The 23,764-nt window shown below is 44.6% G+C and overlaps 1 protein-coding gene across 1 annotated transcript in view; it reads right to left on the bottom strand.

Annotated features, from left to right (window-relative positions):
* Nucleotides 1-202: 202 nt before the first annotated feature.
* cyp26b1 (cytochrome P450, family 26, subfamily b, polypeptide 1) overlaps nt 203-23,764 on the bottom strand; it is a 32,797-nt gene continuing 9,235 nt past the window's right edge. Inside the window, exons 2-7 of the mRNA XM_069172157.1 lie at nt 15,116-15,340; nt 5,987-6,105; nt 5,497-5,653; nt 5,159-5,314; nt 3,346-3,630; nt 203-2,966 (exon numbers count right to left, since the gene is read on the bottom strand). Coding sequence (XP_069028258.1) covers nt 2,574-2,966; nt 3,346-3,630; nt 5,159-5,314; nt 5,497-5,653; nt 5,987-6,105; nt 15,116-15,340 — 1,335 coding nt within the window. The 3' untranslated portion in view covers nt 203-2,573. The remainder of the gene's footprint in view (nt 2,967-3,345; nt 3,631-5,158; nt 5,315-5,496; nt 5,654-5,986; nt 6,106-15,115; nt 15,341-23,764) is intronic.

Below are 23,764 nucleotides of genomic sequence, written 5' to 3'. Positions count from 1 at the left end.
TGCTTTCACAAAATGCAAATATTTTATTCAGCTAAATTATATATCTATATATATATATCTATAGATATATATAGATATATCTAAATATATATCTATATATATCTATAGATATATACATATATACATATATAGATCTATATCTATATATAGATCTATATAGATATAGATCTATATATATATAGATATAAATAAAATGGAAAGAAATAGCGAATCTCACTCAAGACAAACTATTGCAATCTATAACTCTCAATTAGAAAATATACACAAGAAAAGCAGCAAAAAAATTATATTTTCATATTTTTTTTGTTTTTATCGTGAAGAAATCAGTGGTGTGGTTGGTAGAAAGAGTGAACAACATCTGGCACAGGCAGAATCCATCTGGAATGCTATTGGACGACAGCATTGTCCAATAAGAAAAGCCCTCTGAGTGTGACCCGGCCCGCCCCCGAAACCCCTATTGGTCCCTTCCTGTCTGTCCATGGGTTCTCGAATGTCCCAGAGTTCCGTGAACAAGTCCCAGAGTTCCGTTGTGGAAGCTTTCCGTGTACAAGAAACAAGAACGTGAATCTCCCGCTCCGATCGTGAAACGCACACACAAGCTCCGAGAGTTCTGATTGTGCAATCACCTCAACGAGCGATAAATCTCTTTTAGCTCACAAAGTCGCTCAAACCGTGGAATTTAATTTCGCTTTGCATTCTTAGCGTTGATCGGAGGAGGAGCAGCAAGACCGAACGTCACCTTCCACGCGGAAACTCAAAAGTGGCTGCCCCGAGGAACCGGGGGAAAACAAAAACAAAAAGTCAGCACCCAAATAAACAGACACAGAATGACAAAGCAACACTCAAGCAGCATGTATGTAGGTCGCCTCCTCTCCACCTCCTCCTCATCCCTCCATCTTTCTTCTCCTCCTCCAGCCATGGAACTTGCACTGCATCGTGATAGCTTGTGTACTTGTTGCGGGACAAAGTCGCCATCCGAGCGAGTACAATCTCAATGCAATGTGGAAGTGTAGTTTATAAATCAAAGCACAGGTTTTGGAGAATTTGCAAAGCAGACCTTGTTACTTCAGACCTGGACTCAGTTGCTTTTATTTGTGTGATGCCAAAAGGGAATTCCTGTTGGTTGTTTCCTCGTGGTGGGGAAATCCTAACATATCTTTTTGTTTGTATGACCAAAGGGAATTAGTACTCAGTCTAGCTCTGAGATGACAACAGCCAGTAAGGGAAAGTCATTTTATGTGCAGTCACGGTCAAGGTTGAATTTAGGTTGTCAAACAAGGACTTCATTTTAGTCTTCACGCAATTACAACTTTCAGGGTTTGTAATGTGGATCCCAAATAAAACAACTCTGTAGAAATACTAAAGCCACAAAGATGGAACTGACCTTCTTCACTGTGATTGAACTTTCCCTCGAATAAAAGCTCTGCACTTCCTAACCTTGATGCATCTGATAAGTTCTTTGTCATGCTTGTACTTTGAGGAGCTTATTTTCACTTCATGGCGTGTTCGTGGAGGTAATACGGAAAACAGTGAGGATCATTTAGTGTAGAGGCAGATGAAAAAAAAACCACGAGGCACATAATATTTGTCATAAGAAACAAATTGCCCATTTATATCACATCAAAATGTTATGTGTCCTGCTTCTGGAAGTATCCGGCCATCGTACGGCGTCTTCCCCCATCACAACTACATCCCTCATTTCTAAGCACAGCCCTTTCCTTCACTGCCCACATTGACACTTGACCCTAATTGGCGGTACAAATTTAAACCGCTCAAAGTGTTTACTGCATCGTGATACAGTCAGCTCGAGGAAATGGTGCAGAGCCAATCTGAAACTTATATATCAATGCTACCCAATGTGCTATGATCCTTTTGCTTGCATTTGAATGCTAGTAAACAAATTTCGATGGACCTCCGACGGTATAAAACTGAAAAAAAGCCACCACTGATTTCTATAAATTTTCTATCAATTAAGCCAAAAGCATTTTGTTGAATTTTTGTGGCACCGATGACCAGAAAACTTGGAACCTTTATTCTCTACATCTTTTACCCTGCTAGACAATGGTTCATTGATTTTGATTGAGCACAAGCAAAATGCTAGAATATCCTGTTCTTTCGTCCAATACCCTGTTTCATCCATCGCACCTCCCGTTCCACAACCGTCTTTACTTTTACTTTTCTACACTTCATTTCACCAAAAGTACCACCATACTTCTCTTTCTCCCTTTGTGCACTACCCACATTCTCTTTCAAATTATATTACATAGCTCTTTGTACATACTTTTTTTTGTTTGTATATTTCTTTAAAAAAATACACAGAATAGAGCATAATTAAGAACTTTTTTGGCAGCTTCTTCCTTTCTTGAAGGAAAGTCCCGATCATCATCATCATCAGCTGTAACAAGAGACGAAGACTTCTGCTTTTCTTTGAGTCTGAAAAGGAACCTCCAACTTGGCAGAACAAAGGTGAAGAAGAAAAAATAACTCTGAAATTCCTTCTTTCCTTCCTTCAATCTTCTCCCCAAAGACTTCTTCACTCACCCTCTCGCCACCACTCATCCACTCTGCTCCCTTCAAACCGTCGCTCCCAGGAGCTCTTCCGACTTGGCCATGATCTCGTTCTGGTTGGAGTCCAGGCCATAGAACTTAACCTTCAGCCCGTCGACCGGGTGGACCACGGGTACCGTGACCACGCGGGGGAACTGCCGGGTGGCCAGCTCGAAGCGGCTGGTGCTTGCCAGCTCGATGGCCAGGATGCGAAGGAAGAGGGTGGCGAGCTGCTTCCCCAGACAGGACCTGACCCCGCCGCCAAATGGAAGGTAGTGGAAGCGTCCCTCTTTGTCCTCGCCCCGCTCCTGACTGAAGCGGTCGGGGTCGAAGGCGTCCACGTCCTTGAAGACAGCGGCGGTGTCGTGGGTGTCCCGGATGCTGTACATCACACTCCAACCTTTAGGAATCTGGACTCCCTGAAGACAAAAGGCCAAGAGACATGAAAGTGAGCAGGCTTGGCAGGATGCGGTGATGACATCAGCTTTTACATTCGGACCTTTTGGAAGCTCCAAATGAGAATTTGTTGAGGGTGCCGTGTGTTTTAGGGTACTTTCACACCTTTTTCTATGTTTCTTATAGTGCAGTTAGATTATTTTCTCATTTATAATGTAGCATTTCATTTTTGGGTGGTTTTCCGGTAGTTTGATTGGACTAGTCTTATTGAGCAGACCAACAGTAATGGCGCCTGAAGCTTTACTCTGACTGGCATTGCCCAAACAAAATTTCATGAATGCATTGCACACACCAAGAGATAGACACAGAAATGAATAAGACAGTTTTAAGGGCGCCACTTACATCCAGTTCGAAGGTCTGCATGGCAGTTCGGTAGGCTCCTGATACGGGCGTGAAGAGTCTCAGCACCTCCTTGATGACACAGTCCAGGTACTTCAGACTAACGATGGTGTCCAGCCTCAGCTCCCCTTCTGGGCAGAGGCAGCCATTGTGGAGGAGGCCTCTGGCTCTCAGCTCCTCCCTCAGGCGCTCCAGGACCTGAGGGTGGCGGAGGAGTTGCATGATGAGGGAGGTGCTGGCGCTGGCGGTGGTGGCAAAGGCAGCAAAGATCAGCTCGATGGTTGATTCCTGTAGGAAGATGAAAGAGGCAGGATGGTGTATCAGTCTACGTCTTCTTTCGTATTTTGTGATCTTGCAACTTTCTGATTTATCTTGCAACCGCATGGGGGTCCCGACGCTCAGGTTGGGAACCAAAATGTCAGTGGATTTAGAATAAGCAAAGGATATGGAAAGATATGGAAAGTGAAGCCTAGTTCTAGCGTTAGCACAAGCATGCACTGTGTGCTGGGCTGTACGGAGGCCATATGAGTTGATTTGTCTTTACTTTGTGGGCAAGCCAACTGGATTCCCCCTCAGCCTTTTGATGGACTATTTGCTTGTTATTTGAATAAAGGGTCCACAGAGTGAAAATAAAGATGGTAGTACTATGTGCTGAATGGTGGAGGTGGGTATCAGCCAAATGCCCGTCTATGGCCGTGCTTTCTGTTCCTGGTGTGGAAGCAAATGCAGAATTAATGGTCGTACAAAAGTGATTTTCTCACCTTGCATGTTATAGAGTTGTCAGTGGTTATTAGATTCATACTTTAGAAATATGACATCTGGTTTTGTCAGTGATTATAAAGCCGAACTGTGAGCAAACTCAACCTCACTTTGGGCGTGAATCCACCGCCCCACACCTCAAGCTCGCAGTTTGTTTCGCAACGACATGGGGCCAACAAAAATGTTCAAAGCCAATACATAATAAAAGCATGTTGTTTTTAATTCCTGAAAAGTAGTGTGTTTGGAAATATGAAGTTATTATCCAATAAAAACATTTAGTGTGCCATGCAGGGGCCATTATTATTAAGGCAGTGGAATAAATAACACTGAGGCTGAGCAGCGCAACTCTCATTATAAACTTCTCATCTGCCATCATCTGTGTCAAAACACGTCTGTACCTTACCCCTGCATGTGTGCGTTATATATGCATGCGTCAGAAAAACTGCAGGAGAGTGCTTCGGCCTGGGCCTCTGCGACAGGGCCTCCCCAGTTCACTTTGTGTGTGTATTTAAATATGTGCGGTGTGTGAGTGTGTGAGTGTGTGAGTGTGTGCGTACAGGAGGCCTCTTTCAGACCCCTAGCAGGGGGAGTGTTGACTTATTTTTGGCCCTGGACTTAACCCAGAAACCACAAAGAGCGAGAGAGACGCAGGCAGAGTTGAGTTTCCACAGAATTCCTCTGAATTACTTTAATAGGTAAATAGAGGGTGTGCCTGACCATGAGAGTGTGTGTGTGTGTGTGTGTGTGTGTGTGTGTGTGTGTTTTACTGTTGCTGTCTGCCCATGGACATCAGCATTCCTTCATATTTCACATGAAAATGTGCATCATCAGTCACTTGTGATCCCAAATGATGAGGTGTGTGTGTGTGTGTGTGTGTGTGTGTGTGTGTGTGTGTGTGTGTGTGTGTGTGTGTGTGTGTGTGTTCGTTCAGCTCAGACAGGTTCCTCTACGAGCTGCGTCCGACGCATCAGAATCGGCGTGCGTTGACGTGCAGCTAAGTGACTTCTCGTGGCTTCTCCTTCAGCGTATATGTTTGCACACCCGGTCGCTACGCTACCTTCAGCTCCTGCATGGTGAGCTCGGCGCCGTTCTCTTTGGCGCTCTCCATCAGGACGTCCAGCGCGTCGCTGTAATCCTTCCCCTGGGAGCACAGCGGCTTCTCCCTGATGGCTTTCTCGATGCCTTTCTGGAGGATGTCTCGCGCGCGGATACCCTGCAAACACACACAAAAGAGAGTCAATTCACTATTCAGCCCAGCTGACGTTGTTGTCTTTAAGTCCCCGTGCGTTCAAAGTGTTTCGTTTACGCTGAGAAGGCTGTAATGTCAATAGCTACAGTTAGTGTAGAAATATTATATTGATATTATTATAAGTGTGTAGGTGAAGCGGTACGTACCTTCCTGTAGCCGCTGAACGGCAGGTCTATGGGCAGGCTGAAGAGGTTGTTGACAAAGTCCTGGAAGGATGAGAACAGATGCCTCATTTCCTCCTCGGACACCCTGAAACCCAGCAGCACCCTCACGGCCATGGTGAACGACAACCTCTGGCTCTCCCTGCGGACAGACCACCCGTCAGTTACAGCCAATGAACACGTCTTCTATCCATTTAGAAACACCTGAACTTTTTCTTTGCAGAGAAACTTTGATATTCCTGGTAACGCTCCTATCTGGCCAGTGATACTTGTTTTAATGACCTTCCTGCTTGAGGAAGGTTGAAAGTAGATCATATTTCTACTGGCTGTCTTTCTTCTTCTAGCTGTGACACTTCAAACTACTTCTGTCTGTAGTAATAATGTTCCTCTCTGCAGAATTAGTAAGAATATTCTGACCCGCTACCCCAGTTTAAGACATTTTGTTTCCTCACAGGACCCCCCCCCCCCGCTCTACCTGTAGACGTTGATGGGCTCAGGGTTGGAGCTCCACACTCGGAGGCTCTCCTGGATGACCTGCTGGATTTTGGGGAGGTAGGACTCCAAGGCCTCATGGCTGAACACTTTGGCAAACACCTGCAGAGACAGAATCAAATTATGTTAATCCGCTCGCGCCACAGATTCCATTTAATACTCATAAATTGGCACGTTGACAAAAAGTCGTACAGAAAGTTGCTTGAATCATTGCCAAAGCCGAAGCAGAAGACAAAAGCACACGGATTACATATTGTAAGCTTCTTAAAGTCAATACGAACACACGCTGACAGTCTTGGCGAATCCTGACTGACAGAGTGTCTGAGCAGATAACAGGAAGTTTACCGAGCAGGTTAATCGCTTTTCTTCTGTTTCATTTATTTGTCTGTCTGTCAAAAACTTACACAATTTAAGTGAAGTTTGTGAAAAACCATTGACTGAGGAAGAGTTGATTGGTGTTTGGTACCAATAACACTGTTATATGGCCATTTACAAATCATAAAATACCACTTTCCTATAACATGTAGCTTTCTTTCTTATTAACTCCCTTCTTCTTTCTCTTGAGTTGTACCGAGACAAGACTTTCCTTCATGTGTTCATTCTTATTCGATGCCCATTCCGTATTTATCCCGAAATTCTCCCTCCCTCTCTCCACTTCACAGAGACTTATACATTGTAGAGGTTTTCCCCTGTAGTCAGCAGAACTAGTATGACAGGCAGAAAGAGCAAGCAAGAGAGGGGGGGGGATAAGTCTTTCCTGGCGGCTCGTAGTATTTCTTAGTATGAATCAGTCACCAGTCGTCAGCATTGTTTGGACAAATAACATTCCTTCAGATTTAACCTCCAAAACTGCCCTTAAAACAGTCTTTTGGAAATGATTTAGAAATGGAGAACATTGGAGAAGAGAGTGGACCAGAATAGGGCTTTTATATTAATATGAATCAGTCACTGAGGCTCAGCTTTATTTGGATATGTAACATTCTTGTGCGTTTAACCTTTAACAGCCACAAATTGGTGCAAAAGAAAAAGGAGAGCAGAAGAGACGGGAGCAAATCGCTGCCTGTTGGGTGAAAGCTTTGGGATCAGCTGGTTGGTTGGTTGGTTCTAGGAACGAGTGTTAAAAGAGTCGAGTGTTCGCAGCTCTTCCTCGAACCATTGAGGGCTGTTCCAATTCTGCCATTTAGGTTTTCACAGACTTTCCATGAGCAGGATTTTTATTCAATCAGAAATCGCAGGAAGGCGATGCAGCACATTCTCGAGTTAGCTCGGCAACTCGTACACATGGTTCACATTTTCTGCTCAATGAAATGAGGCCGGAACATCTGAACAAGCAAATTTAATATCGGCGATGAATACTTCTGTCTAATGATCGGTGGCCCTTCAGTTGTTTTGGAAATGCAAGTTGAGAAATGGGTTCAGTCAACAGTCACATGCAGATTTCTCATGCACGTGGAATACTTCTTTCCTTTAATGTTCGTTTGGAAGTGATTTTATGAGCTCCTTCTTTATTATCTAACCTGCATAAACTCCAAACTGCAGCTCATCTGTGGTTTTTTTCTCCACTTATTTTATCGCTGTGGGTTCTTTTTACGAGTTTACTTCCACTTTTTAGCACATTGTTTGATGCTCAATCTCCTTGATAATACTTAAATAAATTACTTCTGTCTGGAATTAACCTTCAAAAAAAAAATCCAGTTGAAGTTCACTGTTGAAGTCTGGATTCACATTTAGAGCATAATAAAGTGACTTTACTGTGTGTTTGGAATATATTTTCCACATGTTTACACACTGTAGGAGCACGATTATGAAGATAAAGTGTTCCTGCGTCTCTTCGTTGAATCGTGATGGACGTTGAGAGGGAATAAAAGGAGCTTCTAGTGGGATTTGAGCTCAGGCCAGTGAAAGGGTACATGTGGTTCTTGAGGTCAACGTTTCAGCCACCAAACCACCAGCTGGGCACTCGCGCTCCTACTTTGTACTCCGCTTCATTTTCCTCTCATTTTTTTCTCTCGTCTGTTGCCCTCTTCCCCGTCTCGCTCTCTTCATTCCTTCAAAACCAGGCTTCCCTCCCTCCCTCCTTCCCTCCCTGCCTCCCTCCCTCCGTCGCCCTCAGAATGAATGAACAATAGTCCACTGAGCTGGTGCTGTGCGTATGAAAGTGTGCATGTGTGAATTACGTGTGCACTGCGCGGGTGTATATACGCTGTGTGTGTTAGGGAGTGGTCGGCGCAGATCACAGAGCGCTCTAAGACGCGAGCAGCGCTACATTTCCTCCGCTGCCGCACCTCCCGGGGCGGCTCGTCACAGATCAGCTTACATGACCCGCTCTCTACCCCCAACCGCAGGAGATTACACACAGTATCTGACCTCAAAACAGTCTGAGACAAAACACACCGGCTGTCACGGCTTCGCTTGTTCACCCGGGAGTCCGTGTGTTAGTTTGAGGTGAAGTGTCAGAAGTTCGGTCGGTCATTTGTTCGTCTGTCGTCAGGCGTACAGTGGAAACCGGTGGTTGTATTGGGATGAAATTTGGTGGAATTCTGCATCTTGTCACTGTCTTTCACTATTTTTGAAATAACATTGATTGTCCCATAGGGGTGCTGTGTTTACATGGTAATGCAGGGTTGCCGATTGTTCCCAAAGAAGGACGCTACTTCTGCTTTATCAGTCATTTATTTTGTTGTTGAATTCTCCTGGCTTTGATTAATTCCCTAAAAAAAAACCTCATCTCTGTCCATCAAAATTGCATATATAGAAGTTTTTTCCAAGAAAAATATCCTCTAATATCTTAAAGTGGCTTCGATGTAACTCCTTTGCCTTCATACAGCTGTTAGCGTGATGATACGGAAAGCCCTGCCCTCAAGTTGACGTGATTGGTTCTTTAGGTTTGTGACATAAAAACTATGACTGTCTGAATCTTTGTTTTTCAGACTTGGAGACTGTCAGTTCAGTTATAAAGGAGAAATTCTCTGCCGCGGCGTTGACTGATTATTTCACTCATAATATGTATTGTAGCAGATAAAAAAAAACACCACATGGACAAGTTAACAAGGTTAAAACTTTAAATTCAAGGTGTTTAAAGTCAGGTTTTTTTCACTCATTTATTAAAGTAGTCGTTTTGAAGTATGTGACATTTCATTGGATACGAAGTCATTTACTTCATTTACGACTTTGGTAATTAATTAGTTGGTTTGTTCATCACTTGATGATTTAATTAGTTTCCAATAAGTGTCCAACTATTCAGTCTGATTTCTTTGAGCCCACAGTTAAACTATATGTTCAATAACTGAACGATCTATTGACAGGAAAAAAAGTATTTTAAACACACACACAGACACACACACACTGAGGAGAGACAGTAAGGTGATTGGGCAAAACTACTGGTGAAGCCAAAGGAGGTTGTATATAAACAGAGACACACAGCAGCAGCGTTGAGCTACTGTAGGTCCAGTGAGTCAGTGTGTGTGTGTGTGTGTGTGTGTGTGTGTGTGTGTGTGTGTGTGTGTGTGTGTGTGTGTGTGTGTGTGTGTGTGTGTGTCTGTCTGTCTGTGTGTGTGTGTGTCTGTGTCTGTGCGCATGTGCAGGCAGATGGGAGACCAAGACTCTGAAAGGTAACTATAGGTCAGACACACACACACTCTCAGACACACACACACACACACACACACACACACACACACACACACACACACACACACACACACACACATACACACATGGTATCTCACTACATGGTCTGGCTGCCAATCAAACACAGTTTTTTATGCAGTGTCACTCTGGGACGTTCCAAGTTCCACTCAGGGTGGGGGTGGAGGGGCTCGTGTGTGTGTGTATGTGTGTGTGTGTGTGTGTGTGTGTGTGTGTGTGTGTGTGTGTGTGTGTGTGTGTGTGTGTGTGTGTGTGTGTGTGTGTTTGTGTTTGTGTGTGTGCGGGATTGTTCGGCACAACAGTCATTTTGCTGCACCACAAAAACGTGACTGTCTTCTGTAGCCTGCAGCGCAAAGACACAGGCTTAAAGACACACACACACACACACACACACACACACACACACACACACACACACACACACACACACACACACGTCGCGCACACACACTCTCAGGCTCCAAACAGACACACACGCACACACACTGATACAGTCCGACGCACACACGGACACAGTTGTCCTAATAACGTCCATATGTCTTAAATTATGTGAAAGTGCTGCGAGCTGCTGGTTCCACAGACATGTAAAGACTCCTTTATTCTTTCCCTCCGTCTCTCTCCCTCTCGCTGCTCCCTCCTCTTCCCGTCTCTCCCTCCCCTTCATCATCCTTCTTTACAAAAAAAAAACCAACTTTGTATTCCTTTCTCTCTTTTCTCTTAGTCAAACAAGCAGCCTATATGTCTTTCCCCGCTTCTCTCATCACGCTGAATCGGAGAAGGATTGCTTTGTTGGTGAGGCGCTGAAGGTCTTCGCCTTTGAGCGGCCAGGTGAAGTTCCAGCAGTGCACACCAAACTTCTTCTTCTTCTTCTTCTTCTTCTTCTTCTTCTTCTTCTTCTTCTTTTTCCTCTTCTTCTTTTTCTCCTTCTCCTTCTTCTTCTCCTCCTTCTTCTTTTTCTTCTTCTTCTTCTTCTTCTTCTTCTTCTTCTTCTTCTTCTTCTTCTTCTTCTTCTTCTTCTTCTTCTTCCTCTTCCTCTTCTTTTTCCTCTTCTTTTTCCTCTTCTTCTTCTTCTTCTTCTTCTTCTTCTTCTTCTTCTTCTTCTTCTTCTTCTTCCTCTTCTCCTTCTTCTTCTCCTTCTTCTTTTTCTTATTCTTCTTCCTCTTCTTCTTTTTCTCCTTCCTCTTCTTCTTCTTCTTTTTCTTCTTTGACATGCAACTTTAACTTTAAGATGCAAACATCTGCTCTTAAAGCTTCCAGAGGTGGTAACTGACCTACAACTGCATCGAGTATAATGTCCAGTTTGGACTACCAGCTCTTAACTCTCAGCTTTGCTCTCTTGTGTTGTGGGTCAATATTGTGCTGAATATAGCTGTTTTATTGCAGCTCATTTAATATGATGCTCTACTACTATACTGAAGCAATAGCAATAACATCGAATTAATGCCATATTTATAACATGACATCCTGAAATGAAACATTCTGCATAATGAGGACTTTTAATTGCATTTTTCTGCACTTTTACTTTAAAACAGAATATTTTTATATTGTTATTTTACAGTTTTTACTTAAAGATATCTTCTGTAAGTACTTCTACCACAGGTGTAGCACTTTAACTGTTTTGCTGTAATGATTTGAGCTTGTTCTTGATTATTTATTCCTTTTTTTTTTTTTTTTTTTTTTTTTTTTTGATCCACTGCAGACCTCTGTAGGGGTTTTATTAATTATTGTTTGCATTTTCTCAATAAACAGAAAACCATTTCTTCCCTGAGCTGGAATGGAAATATATATATTTTTTAAAACCTAAAACTGCAGCTGTAAGAGTTCCTTAAGAAACTAGTTAATCTGTGTTTAAACTCCACTATAACTCACTGTTCTGGAAATCCTTTCTTTTGGGCGTAAATTTGACCTTTGACACTTATAAAACCTCAAAAGACAAAGATTGTGACCTCTGAATGAGCTCCACTTCAGTTAGAATTGGCGTTGCCCTCTACTGGTGATGAGCAGAATCACAGGAGGCTGACACACCAACACACAAATGAGGGGCTGCATGCAGAGCAGCAGCATCTCTTAAAAGCTTGTAGCGAAATGGGAGAGAGGGATTTCACTGCATCTGTATTCAAAGCAAGTCTACGACTTCAGTTGTCAGTTTCCTTCAAAATCACAGTGAGAAAAAAAAAGAAAACTCCTGCAGCGAGGTGTCAGGCTGAGCTGTTAAACTGAGGTCTCTGTTTTTCCTGCCTCTTGTTTCTCCTTTTTCCCTAAGTTTAGGTAGAGAACGATGGTTCCAGAAAAAAAAAGAATAACAAGTAGGAGGGGGGAGGAAAATGTGGAGAAAAATAAAAGAGAATCTGGGCAGCTGAAAAAGACGAAAGAGGTGTGTCAGAAAGGTGAAAGTAAAGAAGTGGCTGCCAGTCAACACAGTGTGTGTCTGCGCTTTAAAGATCCTCTTGTTTCTTCTGCTACAAAGGAACGCTTTTCCACTGCAGGTCAGGGAGGTCTCTCCGTATTTGTTTTTTTGGTTTGTAATGTAATCTTATGCTCTAAAACGAAAGCATTATCTCCCACGACACCAAAAAAAACCAACTGAAAAGTTACCTAGTAGCAGGTGAACACTGCAGCATTCAGCAACTAAAAAGATCTGCATGTCCCTCAAAAGCTGGTGGAGACCAAAAATAGAGCTAAAAGAAGAACAAAAAGTTGGCCAGTAATATAAGTCAAACTAATGATCAGAATCCAACCTCATGACCTGCCTGGAGTTTAGACTTCTTCTCTCGTACTGCGTTCATACAGGCTTTACATGTCTAAAACAAACCTTAGTTCAACTGGAAACTCAGATTATTGCAAGAACAAAGTGATAAAGTTTGTCTGTTTGCAGCAGAAGTATATCGGCCTGTTGTTGTTGTTTTCAGTCAAGGAATATGTGCGAGCCCTGTTTGGCCCCAGTTAGCCCTGTTTGGCCCCGGTTTGCCCCGGTTGGCCCCGGTTGGCCGTAGTGGAAAACTGGTCCACTGTGGTTCTTTGAAGGACTTAGTTTCCCAGCTTAAAATGGGAATTATATGGAAACTGGCTAGCTCTGTTGATCCACCAAAGGCTAATATGCTGTGTGAAGATTGTTTTTCCGTATGAAAACCGCAAAGAGGGCAGATATGCACACACACACACACACACACACACACACACACACACACACACACACACACACACACACACAGAGAGGAGCAGTTCTGGTCCAGTTGGTCAGACAGTAAGTAAATCGTTCTTTCTCTCAGTCAATGTTGTTTTGATTCTGTTTGTTGAGTTAGTTTTATTATCCAGAAAGCAGGAGGGAGCGCTGTCAACACACACACACACACACACACACACACACACACACACACACACACACACACACACACACTCACTTCTATAAGCCATGAAAACTGCCCAGCTGACCTCTCGCCCTCCCTCTAATCTCTTCCTCTCTCTCGGTCTGTCAGCCCTCCTTCGATCAGAACGATGCGACTGCAGTCGTCCCGTACGTGCGGCACCTGCCCGTCACTCGGTCCGGTTGGGATCTCCGTGTTTTCTGTTGACTCTCTGGTGTTTGGCTTTGCAACTAAATGATCGATAAACCTCAAATGGAGGAAGATGACGAGGAAACCGTGATGGAAACACGACTTTTCTCTTAGAATTAGTTCTATTCACCTGTATAATAACAGCTCGATAAAAACGAACAATTAAAGCTCAAATTCTGTCTCATCAGACAATCATGGAAGGTCATGGAAGGTCATCCAACATCTTTATCCGCCCAGTTAACCACACTGTCTCTGAGCATCTTCACTGCCAACCATGGAACGAAGCCTGACATGAGTGATTGATAGACAAGCTACACAATGTGGGATTCCCATAATGCTTTATGTTTTTCTTCTGTCAGAGAAAAGACTTCAAAGAGGAAGAATCTGGTACCTCTGGGAAAATATCCCAACAGGACAAGTCTAAAAGTGCATTGTATCTTTCAAAATATATTTTTCTGTCTGTAAAGTCTAGTGTCGACATGTGATTGATCTCTGGAGGGAAATCTTTTTTTTTTTTTTGCCTGTTTAAGGAGGTCGGAGGTCAGAGGTCACGGACAGAATGGCAGCTTGTGCTTCAGCAGCTTCGACACACAGTGTTTAAACCTCCTGCATGGCTATAAGGAACGTTCTTGACCTCACATCCATCTCTGGCTGCGTGTGTTGAGAGGAGGGCAGTGTTCAGGTGTGTGTGTGTGTGTGTGTGTGTGTGTGTGTGTGTGTGTGTGTGTGTGTGTGTGTGTGTGTGTGTGTGTGGTGCCCCCACAGAAAGCCTTTCTTTGTGCCGTGTCGGAGACAGCCCTCCTAATCAGGGGTCATTACATGAGGTTAGTGCGGGGGTCTCCGGGGAGAGGAGAGGAGAGGGGATCAGAGCTCAGATTAGACCCAGCCGACCTCCTCGTCCCCGGGCACCGCGGTAACGAAACCCGACCCCGCCTCTGAACCCTCCACGGCTTCCTCTCTCCCCCTCCGCAGAGAGAAAATGAGAGACTGATTTACAGGAAAATGCAGCGGACTCTGCTTCTTCTTCTGATCCTTTTTTGTGTGTGTGTTTATCTGTGGTGTTGTGTACATCAAGTGTGTGTGTGTGTGTGTGTGTGTGTGTGTGTGTGTGTGTGTGTGTGTGTGCGGGAGAGGAAGGTATGTGCCCCGGGGATAAGGGGATAATCGGAGGGAAAGGTAAGTGGCTGATTACCTGAAATGGTCCTGGCGCAGAAGAGAGAGGAAGCGAGCGAGGGAAAGATAGTGGAAAAGTGAGAGATAATAGGCCGAGTCAGCGAGATATTAAGGAAAACCAGATAATCGAGGTCGGCGCTCATGTAGATGAGCGGAGGAGAGGACGGAGTGATGGAGGAGTCGTTCTCACGCTTCAGTACCAACGAGGGACGATAGCTTCACACCGAGTGCGCTGCAGATGACTGCCGCTTATTTTAGAGCTTGAATAGCGACACTGACATTTTCAGCATGAAATACTCAAACCTGTAGGGTTCAAACAGTCTGTATCAAACAGTCGTGTACTAGTTTGAACCGTAGTGGAAATCACCGCAAGGGCTCAGGAACACTCGGCTGTAAGCAGGCGTGTTTTTTTTCTGTTCCCTAAAAATTTTACCCAAAATCAGATGTTTCTCTGCTCCAGTTTCAGGTGTGCGGTGAAATCACAAATGTTCACGTACCGGCGATCAAGAGAAGACACTCTGAATACTTTTTGAGGACTTAAAATCCTGTACTATTCAGGTTTGAGTATTTCATCCTGAAAAATGTCAGTGTTTCTTTAACCGGCCGTGTAGGATGTATGCAAACCTTTTTTTGGTGCTTTTGAGCACTAGTAAAGTAAAGTACCGGATCTTATGAATCAGTTCCCTTCCCCTCCATGTACCCGCATGCACGTGATGTGTTTCTGGGTGAGTGCTGACCTTCCTCCTCTTGCGGTGGATGTCTCCGATGCTGTTGGCCAGTGAGTTGGGTCCCAGCAGCGTGGAGGTGCTCTGAGGCCAGTCCACCGTCACCAGCGTGTGCTCTCCCATCAACACCTTGCGCACGTTCTCGGCGCCCGTGACCCGGATCAGAGGGCGGCCCAGGAGGTGGGTCTTGAACACGTTGCCGTACTTCTGTCTCCGCGACGCGTGGAAGCCCGAACCCTGGACAGGAAGGACAGAGAGGAGATCATTTTGATTTAACTGAAATGTTTGCAGTAATTCCACACTTTTTTTTCACTTTGAGGAGATTTACAGGCAGGAAAACCGGCAACGGGAGGGTTTGAACTTTCATATGAATTTTGGTGAAAGGTTGGAATTTCCCTTTAGCAGTGGAGCGGTGCAGCAGGAGGTGTTACAGGACGTTAATTACAGGAAAATCCCCAAACACTCCACCCTGATTGAGTGACGTGAGAGGAGCGCTGGAGATCTCCGTCGTCTCCACTTCATCTCCGTCTCCTTCTTTATTGAGCCCCAATTTTTTTTAGGCTCATTTCGAATTTGCAAAACGGGCAGTAAAAGATCCGCTGAGCTCAAGAAGTATTGACAACATGAAGACGAGGATTTTCACATTTCCTTTCTAAAGCTCAGTCACCCGATCCACGTCTTCTTCTTTCTACCCATCATCATCATCGCTCTCCTCGTCTCCTTGCTGCTAAATTTAAAACGTTTTTCTTAGTATCTAACCTTTGATCTTCACTTCTAAAAGTATTTTCTCTCTGTGGTTTGAGGTTTTTTCTGATGAGTTCTCCACATGCTAAAAGTTACCGATGTTTCTCTCTCAGGAAAAAAGGAAACTTGTCCACCAAAGGCAGCTGACTGCAGACGTTTAAGAGGCCTGTGTACATCAGGTTAATGCAATGAAAACCGATTTACGTTGCCTTCAGGACATGATCTGAGATCAGCTTTAACGTCGGCCCGTGAATGAAGGTTAAAGGTTCTCAAAACATTTTCTGCTCCGACATCAAGTACAGTGAAGGAAAGTTGCCCAAAATGTATTTCCTTAGAGGATAAAATGTAATTTTTCGCCCCTTTTTCTTCTTGTGAACCTCCAGAAGGAGCCACGCAGGCCCATCTCGGGACCCCGCCCCACGGTTTGAGCTGCCTGGCTGTCAGTTAAACCCCAGAGGACCGGAGCTGGAGTCAGTTAGCGAGCTGACCGGAGTTCAGCTTTGACGCTGACCTCTGAGCGGTCCGGGTCACGGCAGAGCGAGAGGGAGCCGACCCCAGAACTGTAAATGGGCTGTTTGAGCGAAAAGAATATATATCAGCCTGAGGGCGGCTTACTGTGTTACACACACACACACACACACACACACACACACACACAGAGGAGACACACTGACTCGAACAACACATCATTCACATGGAAGTGTTCACACATACAGTAAAAGCACACATGCACAGGACGCATGCCCGCACACATAAACACACAGGCATGTTCAGGTCCACACACACACACACACACACACACACACACACACACACACACACACTCTCACACACGTACTCCAGATTCATAAAATTCACCAAAAAAACGTGCAAAGCAAACAAACACGCAGAGGCCCGACTGCAAATTGCCGTGACAACACTAACTGGTTTGACCCCAGTTTACTCGAGGGGAAAGAGATATGTACGACACACACACACACACACACACACACACACACACACAGAGAGAGGGGTAATATATGTGAACATAGACGCCAAAGAAGCAGCAGTGGGAGAGAGTTTATACTGTAGAAGAGGGAGAGAATTTTCTGTCTCGTTCATCACTGAGTTTTCATCCAGTGTGTGTGTGTGTGTGCGTGCGTGCGTGCGTGCGTGCGTGCGTGCGGCGTGTGTGTGTGTGTGTGTGTGTGTGTGTGTGCGTGTGTGTGCGCGCGTGTGTGTAAGAGCTCAGTTTGTGTGTGAATGCAGAATTCAGCAGCTAATTTTAGCAGGTATTTTGTTTCCTGGTGTAGCTCCTCCTCCTCCTCCTCCTCCTCCTCCTCCTCCTTCTTCTCCTGTGTGTGTGTGTGTCTCAGTCTTCTCGCTCTCTGCAGACGGATCCTCGCAGCGATCCCGATTTACGGTGTAATTTGCGGCTGCGGGTCCCGCAGTGAGGCCTTGATACATTTAATGAAATCCAAATTTTAAAAAAATATTACAAAAACGTCTCCAGGTGCCAAGAAGTGTTAAAACTGAGGAGGTGTTTAAGCGCCAAATCGGCTACCTGCTCGCTCGACGTGGACGAAAGTCTCGGCTTCATATGAAAACAAACTGCCGACTCGATGCTGAAACGTTAATGACAGAAAAATAGACTTCTTAATCTTTCGCTCTCGGTGGGCAGAAATGAACTCCATGTGTTTGTAAAGACTTAAAGGGAAACTCCGCCAATTTAGTGCTTAGTCTGCAAAGTTTAGAGTCAGAAGAGACCGAATTTAAAGCAGCAGAAGAAGAAATGTCCCTACTTTGAAGCCCCTTATTCAGGCTCCAGCATTAAAATCTCTAGATCCTACACTTCCCATCATGCACCTCTGTTGTTAGACCCTTCCTGCCTGGTAAATATCTCCACTGACTCTTGGTTTAAAAATAAGTAGTGCAGGTAAACAGAGCTGCATGTGTTTGATAGGTGGAGTTCACCTCGATGTTGCTTTTGAGCTTCGTGTCCCAGCTTCTTGTCTTACAGGCAGCGGGTAGACAAAATAATGGAAACACCTCATCAATGAGAAAAAAAAAGGTCCCTTTTCTTTGGAAGTAAACGCTGCTTGAGTTTTATTCTGTATGTTGTCATCATGTCAACATTCAGGTCGGTATTCCTTCAAATTACCTGTATTTAAGGGACGATTACGCGATAATAGAGGAGTGAAGGTTTGACTGTAAATCTGCAACGATCGATCATCTCAGTCGTCTAATCACAACAATACTGCACACTGAAATACCAACCAGGCTGTCGGTCCTACGGACAAAATTTATGTTTTTAAATGTTAAAAAAGATAAAAGTCACCGTTGGTCTCCGTTGATGCCATTTGTTTGGCCTCGCTCTTGATTCATCATCTCGATATGAGAATTCAATGCCGTTTTTTGAGGCTCCATTTAAACAACAACAAACTGCATGAGAGAAAATCGTCTCTCAGACTAAAGATGAAGACTCTGATGATGATGATGATGATGATGATGATGATGATGATGAGGACATCCGATAAAACCAAATCTGCCTCCGTATTTGTTTTTTGTTTTGTTTTTTCCACTCCTGCCCACCTCTCATCGTTCCTCTGTGTGTGAACTCCACCTAAATTGAGCACAGATGCGTCGGCCTCCCTCCGCCGCTCCGCCGGCTGTTTTATGTTGCTTTGAAAGCTGCTGATTTCCAGACTGCTTTTATAGATGAAAAAAGAAATAAGCTGCTAATTAGCATTCGGCCCGACGCGCCCCGCCTCTGGAGCTGCGTTTTGTAATTGCGCCTAAGCTCCTTCAGATGTTAAGACCTCTTCATGAGGTGTTGACATTATTTTATTCACACCGTGGTCGGTCCCGGAGCTGCAAAGCATTCTGGGCCGCGTCGTGCGGTCGGTTGATCATCGGTGCAAAATAATGGATGTTTTCGGTTTGCTGAAACATTTCCTGCCATTAAATTTCAGTGTAGTTATTATACTTAAGAATAGTTTATCTTTTAAAAACGTATTTTTAAAGCTGGTTTCTTTTTCCGTCCGTCACTCCTTCACCTTTCTCGCTCCGCCGATCTGTCTGAGTACAAACTGTTGACCTGAACTGTTTTCACAGCTCCTGTACACTTCCTCTTTTTACTGTGGCATGCACACACACACACACACACACACACACACACACACACACACACCAGGTCGCCGGCCGGCCTCTGGAGCCCTCAGGGTGTGTGTGTGTGTGTGTGTGTGTGTGTGTGTGTGTGTGTGTGTGTGTGTGTGTGTGTGTGTGTGTGTGTGTGTTAGAGTGGGGTTGTTTTCCAAGCTACATTTTGCTGCCACATGGATGTAGAGTGGTTTAGTATGTCTGCCTGGCAGGCCTGCCGAGACACACACACACACACACACAGACACACACACACACACACACACACACACACACAGTCCAATTCAAAGGGAGTTCCTCAGGCAGCCAGACAAGGCTCCCTTTCACACTCCAAGATACAGCATCAGATTGGGCCGATTGTGTACTTCTTTTATAGAGTGTGTGTGTGTGTGTGTGTGTGTGTGTGTGTGTGTGTGTGTGTGTGTGTGTGTGTGTGTGTGTGTGTGTGTGTGTGTGTGTGTGTGTGTATTATGTGTGCAATTTCTCTTTCCATTTCTCTATTTTCTTTTCACACACACACACACACACATTCTGGCCGATGCTGAAGGTTTTCATCTGTCATATTCGCTGCATGAAAACGGAAAAAAATTGAGCGTAGAACAAAAAAAAAAAAAAAAGAAAGAATTCTTGTGTGTGTATGTGTGTGTGCCAGGGGTGTGGTCTGGATGACATTTAGCTTAAAAGGTGAGAAGTGTAACCCCCCCCCCCCCTCCTCCACACACACACACACACACACACACACACACACACACACACACCCTTCCCCCACCCCCCTTCTCCCTCCCAAAATCTGGCAAAACACACAAACACACACGGAGCAAAGCATGGAAAGTTGTGATGTAATGACGCCACACTTCTCATGCAGGAGAACACGTACACACACACACACACACACACACACACACACACACACACACACACACCGAGTTGAAGACGTAGCCGCGGAGGCGTCACAGCTTCACACTGATTGCGCTGAAACACACTTTCCCTCCGAACTTCAGCAAAGAGAAGTCGCTGTAAACACACACACACACACACACACACACACACACACACACACACAACAACAACAACAACAACAACACCAACAACCCAGAAACCAGAATTGCTGCCACAACATTACAGCTGATTTCACCGCCGAGGTCACAGGCAACAAACTCTGATGAGAGCTGAAAACCATAAAGAGGTTTCTCTTAATGATGGCGGGCGTAAAGTTTTAAAGCTTTTTTTTTTTCTTTCTTTCTTTCTTTTTTTTGCGGACGTGTAACCGAGCAACCAGGCGGAGTACAAGCTGGCTGCAGAAACATGATGCGTGCATGTGTGTAAAGACAAACGCTGCTGTGCTTCTTTTTCTTTCTTTTTTTCTTTTCTTTTTTCCAGTCCGGAGATGTGAGAAGTGAAGTCGCACTGATTTGTCGAGTTACAGTTTGAAAATACAGATTTGTACTTTTTCGACGCAGGACTTTGTCAAACTCTTTCTGTATTTCCTGCAAGATTGTCTTCAACTTGGACGTGTTCTATCGGCAGCCAATCAAATCTCTGATGACATCTAGCTCAAATTTGACTGTTTTACTGTGATCTAATGCTGCCAACAGCAGCAGCGTTTAACCAAACCTGGGAAAATACTTATTTTTAAATACATTCAAATTAAGCATAACTACAAAAAAACAGTATACTTGAGAGATTCTAAATATTATTTTTAGCTCTTGACGGTCCCCAAACGGGGTAAACGTGACTATTAAGGACATAACAATTGGGAAATGAACATTTGTGTTTTCTAAAGATTGCGGGTTGAGATCAGAAACTGGGCCCCAAAGCCCGGTTAAAGGGAGGTCAGAATAAGGCTGAAATCAAGGTCATGTTCAGGGTTAAAGGTGGTAAGAATGAAGTAAGGGCCTTGTGTGTGTGTGTGTGTGTGTGTGTGTGTGTGTGTGTGTGTGTGTGTGTGTGTGTGTGTGTGTGTGTGTGTGTGTGTGTGTGTGTGTGTGTGTGTCCAGTCTGGACAGGCTCGCTCTTGTAACTACCGTCATCGGCTTATACAGAGTCTCGTTTATGTTTTTTGAACAGAGATTTATCAGATATTTTACAAGAAGCTCAATAGATGAGGGAGAAAGGGGGATGAGGTGAGAGGGGGGGGCTACACACACACACACACATACACACACACACACACACACACACACACACACACACACACACTGAAAACCGTTTCACTCACACATTCCCATCTAACAAAATGTCTGACAAACGTCACCACGATCACAGAAAATCTCAAAGTCTCCTCGTTCCTCCAGTTTTCTCTCCACACACACACACACACACACACACACACACACACACACACACACACACACACACTCACACACACACACACACACTCACACTGTCCCGGCAGAGCTAGCTAGCGCGCCGAGCCGTGCTAAAAATACCCCCGTCTGTTCTGTTGGGGTTGGCCTGAGGGCGAACCTGAGCCCAGCCTTATAAATGTCCTCTTTGTAGCGCAGTGGAAATGTCCAACAAATGACTCTTTTATTAGGGCAAGACAAAAAAACACGGCTAATTATGTTTACTCAGATCGACCCACACACACACACACACACACACACACACACACACACACACACACATGGGCTATCTGGGGGCACAGCGAACGTGTGTGTGTGTGTGTGTGTGTGTGTGTGTGTGTGTGTGTGTGTGCGTGTGTGTGTGTGTGTGTGCGTGTGTGTGTGTGTGTGTGTGTGTGTGTGTGTGTGTGTGCGTGTGTGCGTGTGTGTGCAGTGGGAGAAATAGTGTGTATTTAAATGTTTTTTTTAAGAATAAAAAATATACTGGTGATGCTGAGATGGAGCAGAACAGAAAGTGATGAGCAAAGTTGTCACCAACAGCTGCAACGCAGCATCAGTTCAGTTTACTTCTAAGAAAACTGAATGTGTTTATTTTGTGCAGGCGCGGGAGTCTCCTTTATCTTTTTGTACAAACACTTACAAGCCTCAGTAAATGTTTTGCTGAAGCAGATAAGTTTTTCTAGATCATATTTTTTGCAAATCAAATCACTGACTGGCTGTTTCTTCTCTGCAGACACGAAGTGACGCGTGAAGTCAGCGGAAGTCTGCGCAGTTGGCGAGAAGCGATGCGACGCGGCATGAGGCCGTTGTTCATCGACATGGCGGAGCAGGGGAGTCACATGTTACTTTTACTATCAGGAAGGTTGGCCAAAAAAAATCATACCTATTTTCAAGACAAAAAGTAGAATACAAGAAGAATACATTTGCAGCAACAGAAAATCTTTCTGACCTCACTGTTTGATTGACAGGTAGTTTTTTGAGAACCCAGCATTCGTCAAAATAAAAGTTATTCTCCAAGGTTAAATCCAAAATAATGGTTAAAAATGAAACGTGAAAAAGCAGCGAGAGCAATGGAGGCGAACCAGAGAGAGGAAACGAGGTCAAAGGCTGTGAGGGAATTCCTTCTTTCTTTTCAACTGTCAATCATACAGCCGGTGCCAGAGATACCAAGGAGCCAGTGTGTGTGTGAGCTTTCGTGTGTGTGTGTGTGTGTGTGTGTGTGTGTGTGTGTGTGTGTGTGTGTGTGTAATTGTTTGTTTGAATGGTGCGATAGGTCCTCGACTCGACAATGAACCCCGTCCCTTTACGGTCACGCCACCACATCAGAGCGACACAGAGAGGAGGAGGAGGAGGAGGAGAAAGAGAGAGGGGGAAGAGGGAGAGAGAGTAAGGAAGGAGAGGAAGAGGAGGGAGGAAGAGAAAGTGAGAAAGCACCACAAAAAAACTTTAAAAAAAAAACAGAGGAGAGAGAAAGCGAGCGGCGAGCGTGGCCGAGGAGGCGGGGAGATGGGATGGGTGCTGAAAAAAAGGACGGATTAAAGGAAAAAGGGCTGCGGATAGTTCAGCCAAGAAACACGGAGAACAGAGAGAGGGGGGAGGCAGCGGGGGAGTGGGGGGGTGGCTGGCCCTTGACCCGGGGACATTATAGAAAGGGAGATTATGGTTGTTCAAAACTCTCTAAGCACTAACCCCGGGACCCCAGCTAATACCCTCTCTCTCACACACACACACACACACACAAACACACACACACACACTCTCTCACACACACACACACACACACACACACACACACACACACACACACACACACACACACACACACACACACACACTAAGTGAATACACTACAGAAATGCATAAATACTGCTGGAGATACCGCTTGTCAACAAAAAAAACTGATCATCCGCGTATCTTATGGCGCCTTCATGAGAAACTGGGAAGTTTCCGACCTCCGATTGGGAGAAATCAGCTGAACACCTGTCGAACTGGGAATTTCCCTCTTGGAAAGTCTGAAGTTTTTGAGAACTCCGAGAAGTTAATTTAGGTCAAACCAGTCAGAGCCGAGTGTTAAACTGTTAAACTATACGAATTAATTAATAATTAATAATTTATGGTTAGACAACGACAAGTGGTAACAGCCCTCCCACACGGTTACTTTGTTGCTGTTAGTGTGTTGCCTTTAGTTTGTTGCTGTTAGTGTTGCTCTTACTTTGTTGCCTTTACTTTGTTGCTGTTACTTTGTTGCCTTTACTTTGTTGCCTTTAGTTTGTTGCTGTTACTTTGTTGCCTTTAGTGCGTTGCTGTTACTTTGTTGCCTTTAGTTTGTTGCTGTTACTTTGTTGCCTTTAGTTTGTTGCTGTTACTTTGTTGCCTTTAGTTTGTTGCTGTTACTTTGTTGCCTTTAGTTTGGTGCTGTTACTTTGTTGCCTTT

The sequence above is a fragment of the Embiotoca jacksoni genome, unplaced genomic scaffold (assembly GCF_022577435.1).
Source record: "Embiotoca jacksoni isolate LCO1_2020_lvr unplaced genomic scaffold, fEmbJac1.0.p SCAF_51, whole genome shotgun sequence".
Taxonomy (NCBI): domain Eukaryota; kingdom Metazoa; phylum Chordata; class Actinopteri; family Embiotocidae; genus Embiotoca; species Embiotoca jacksoni.
The sequence above is the reverse complement of the archived record's forward strand: the minus strand, read 5'-3'. Positions and strand labels throughout refer to the sequence as shown.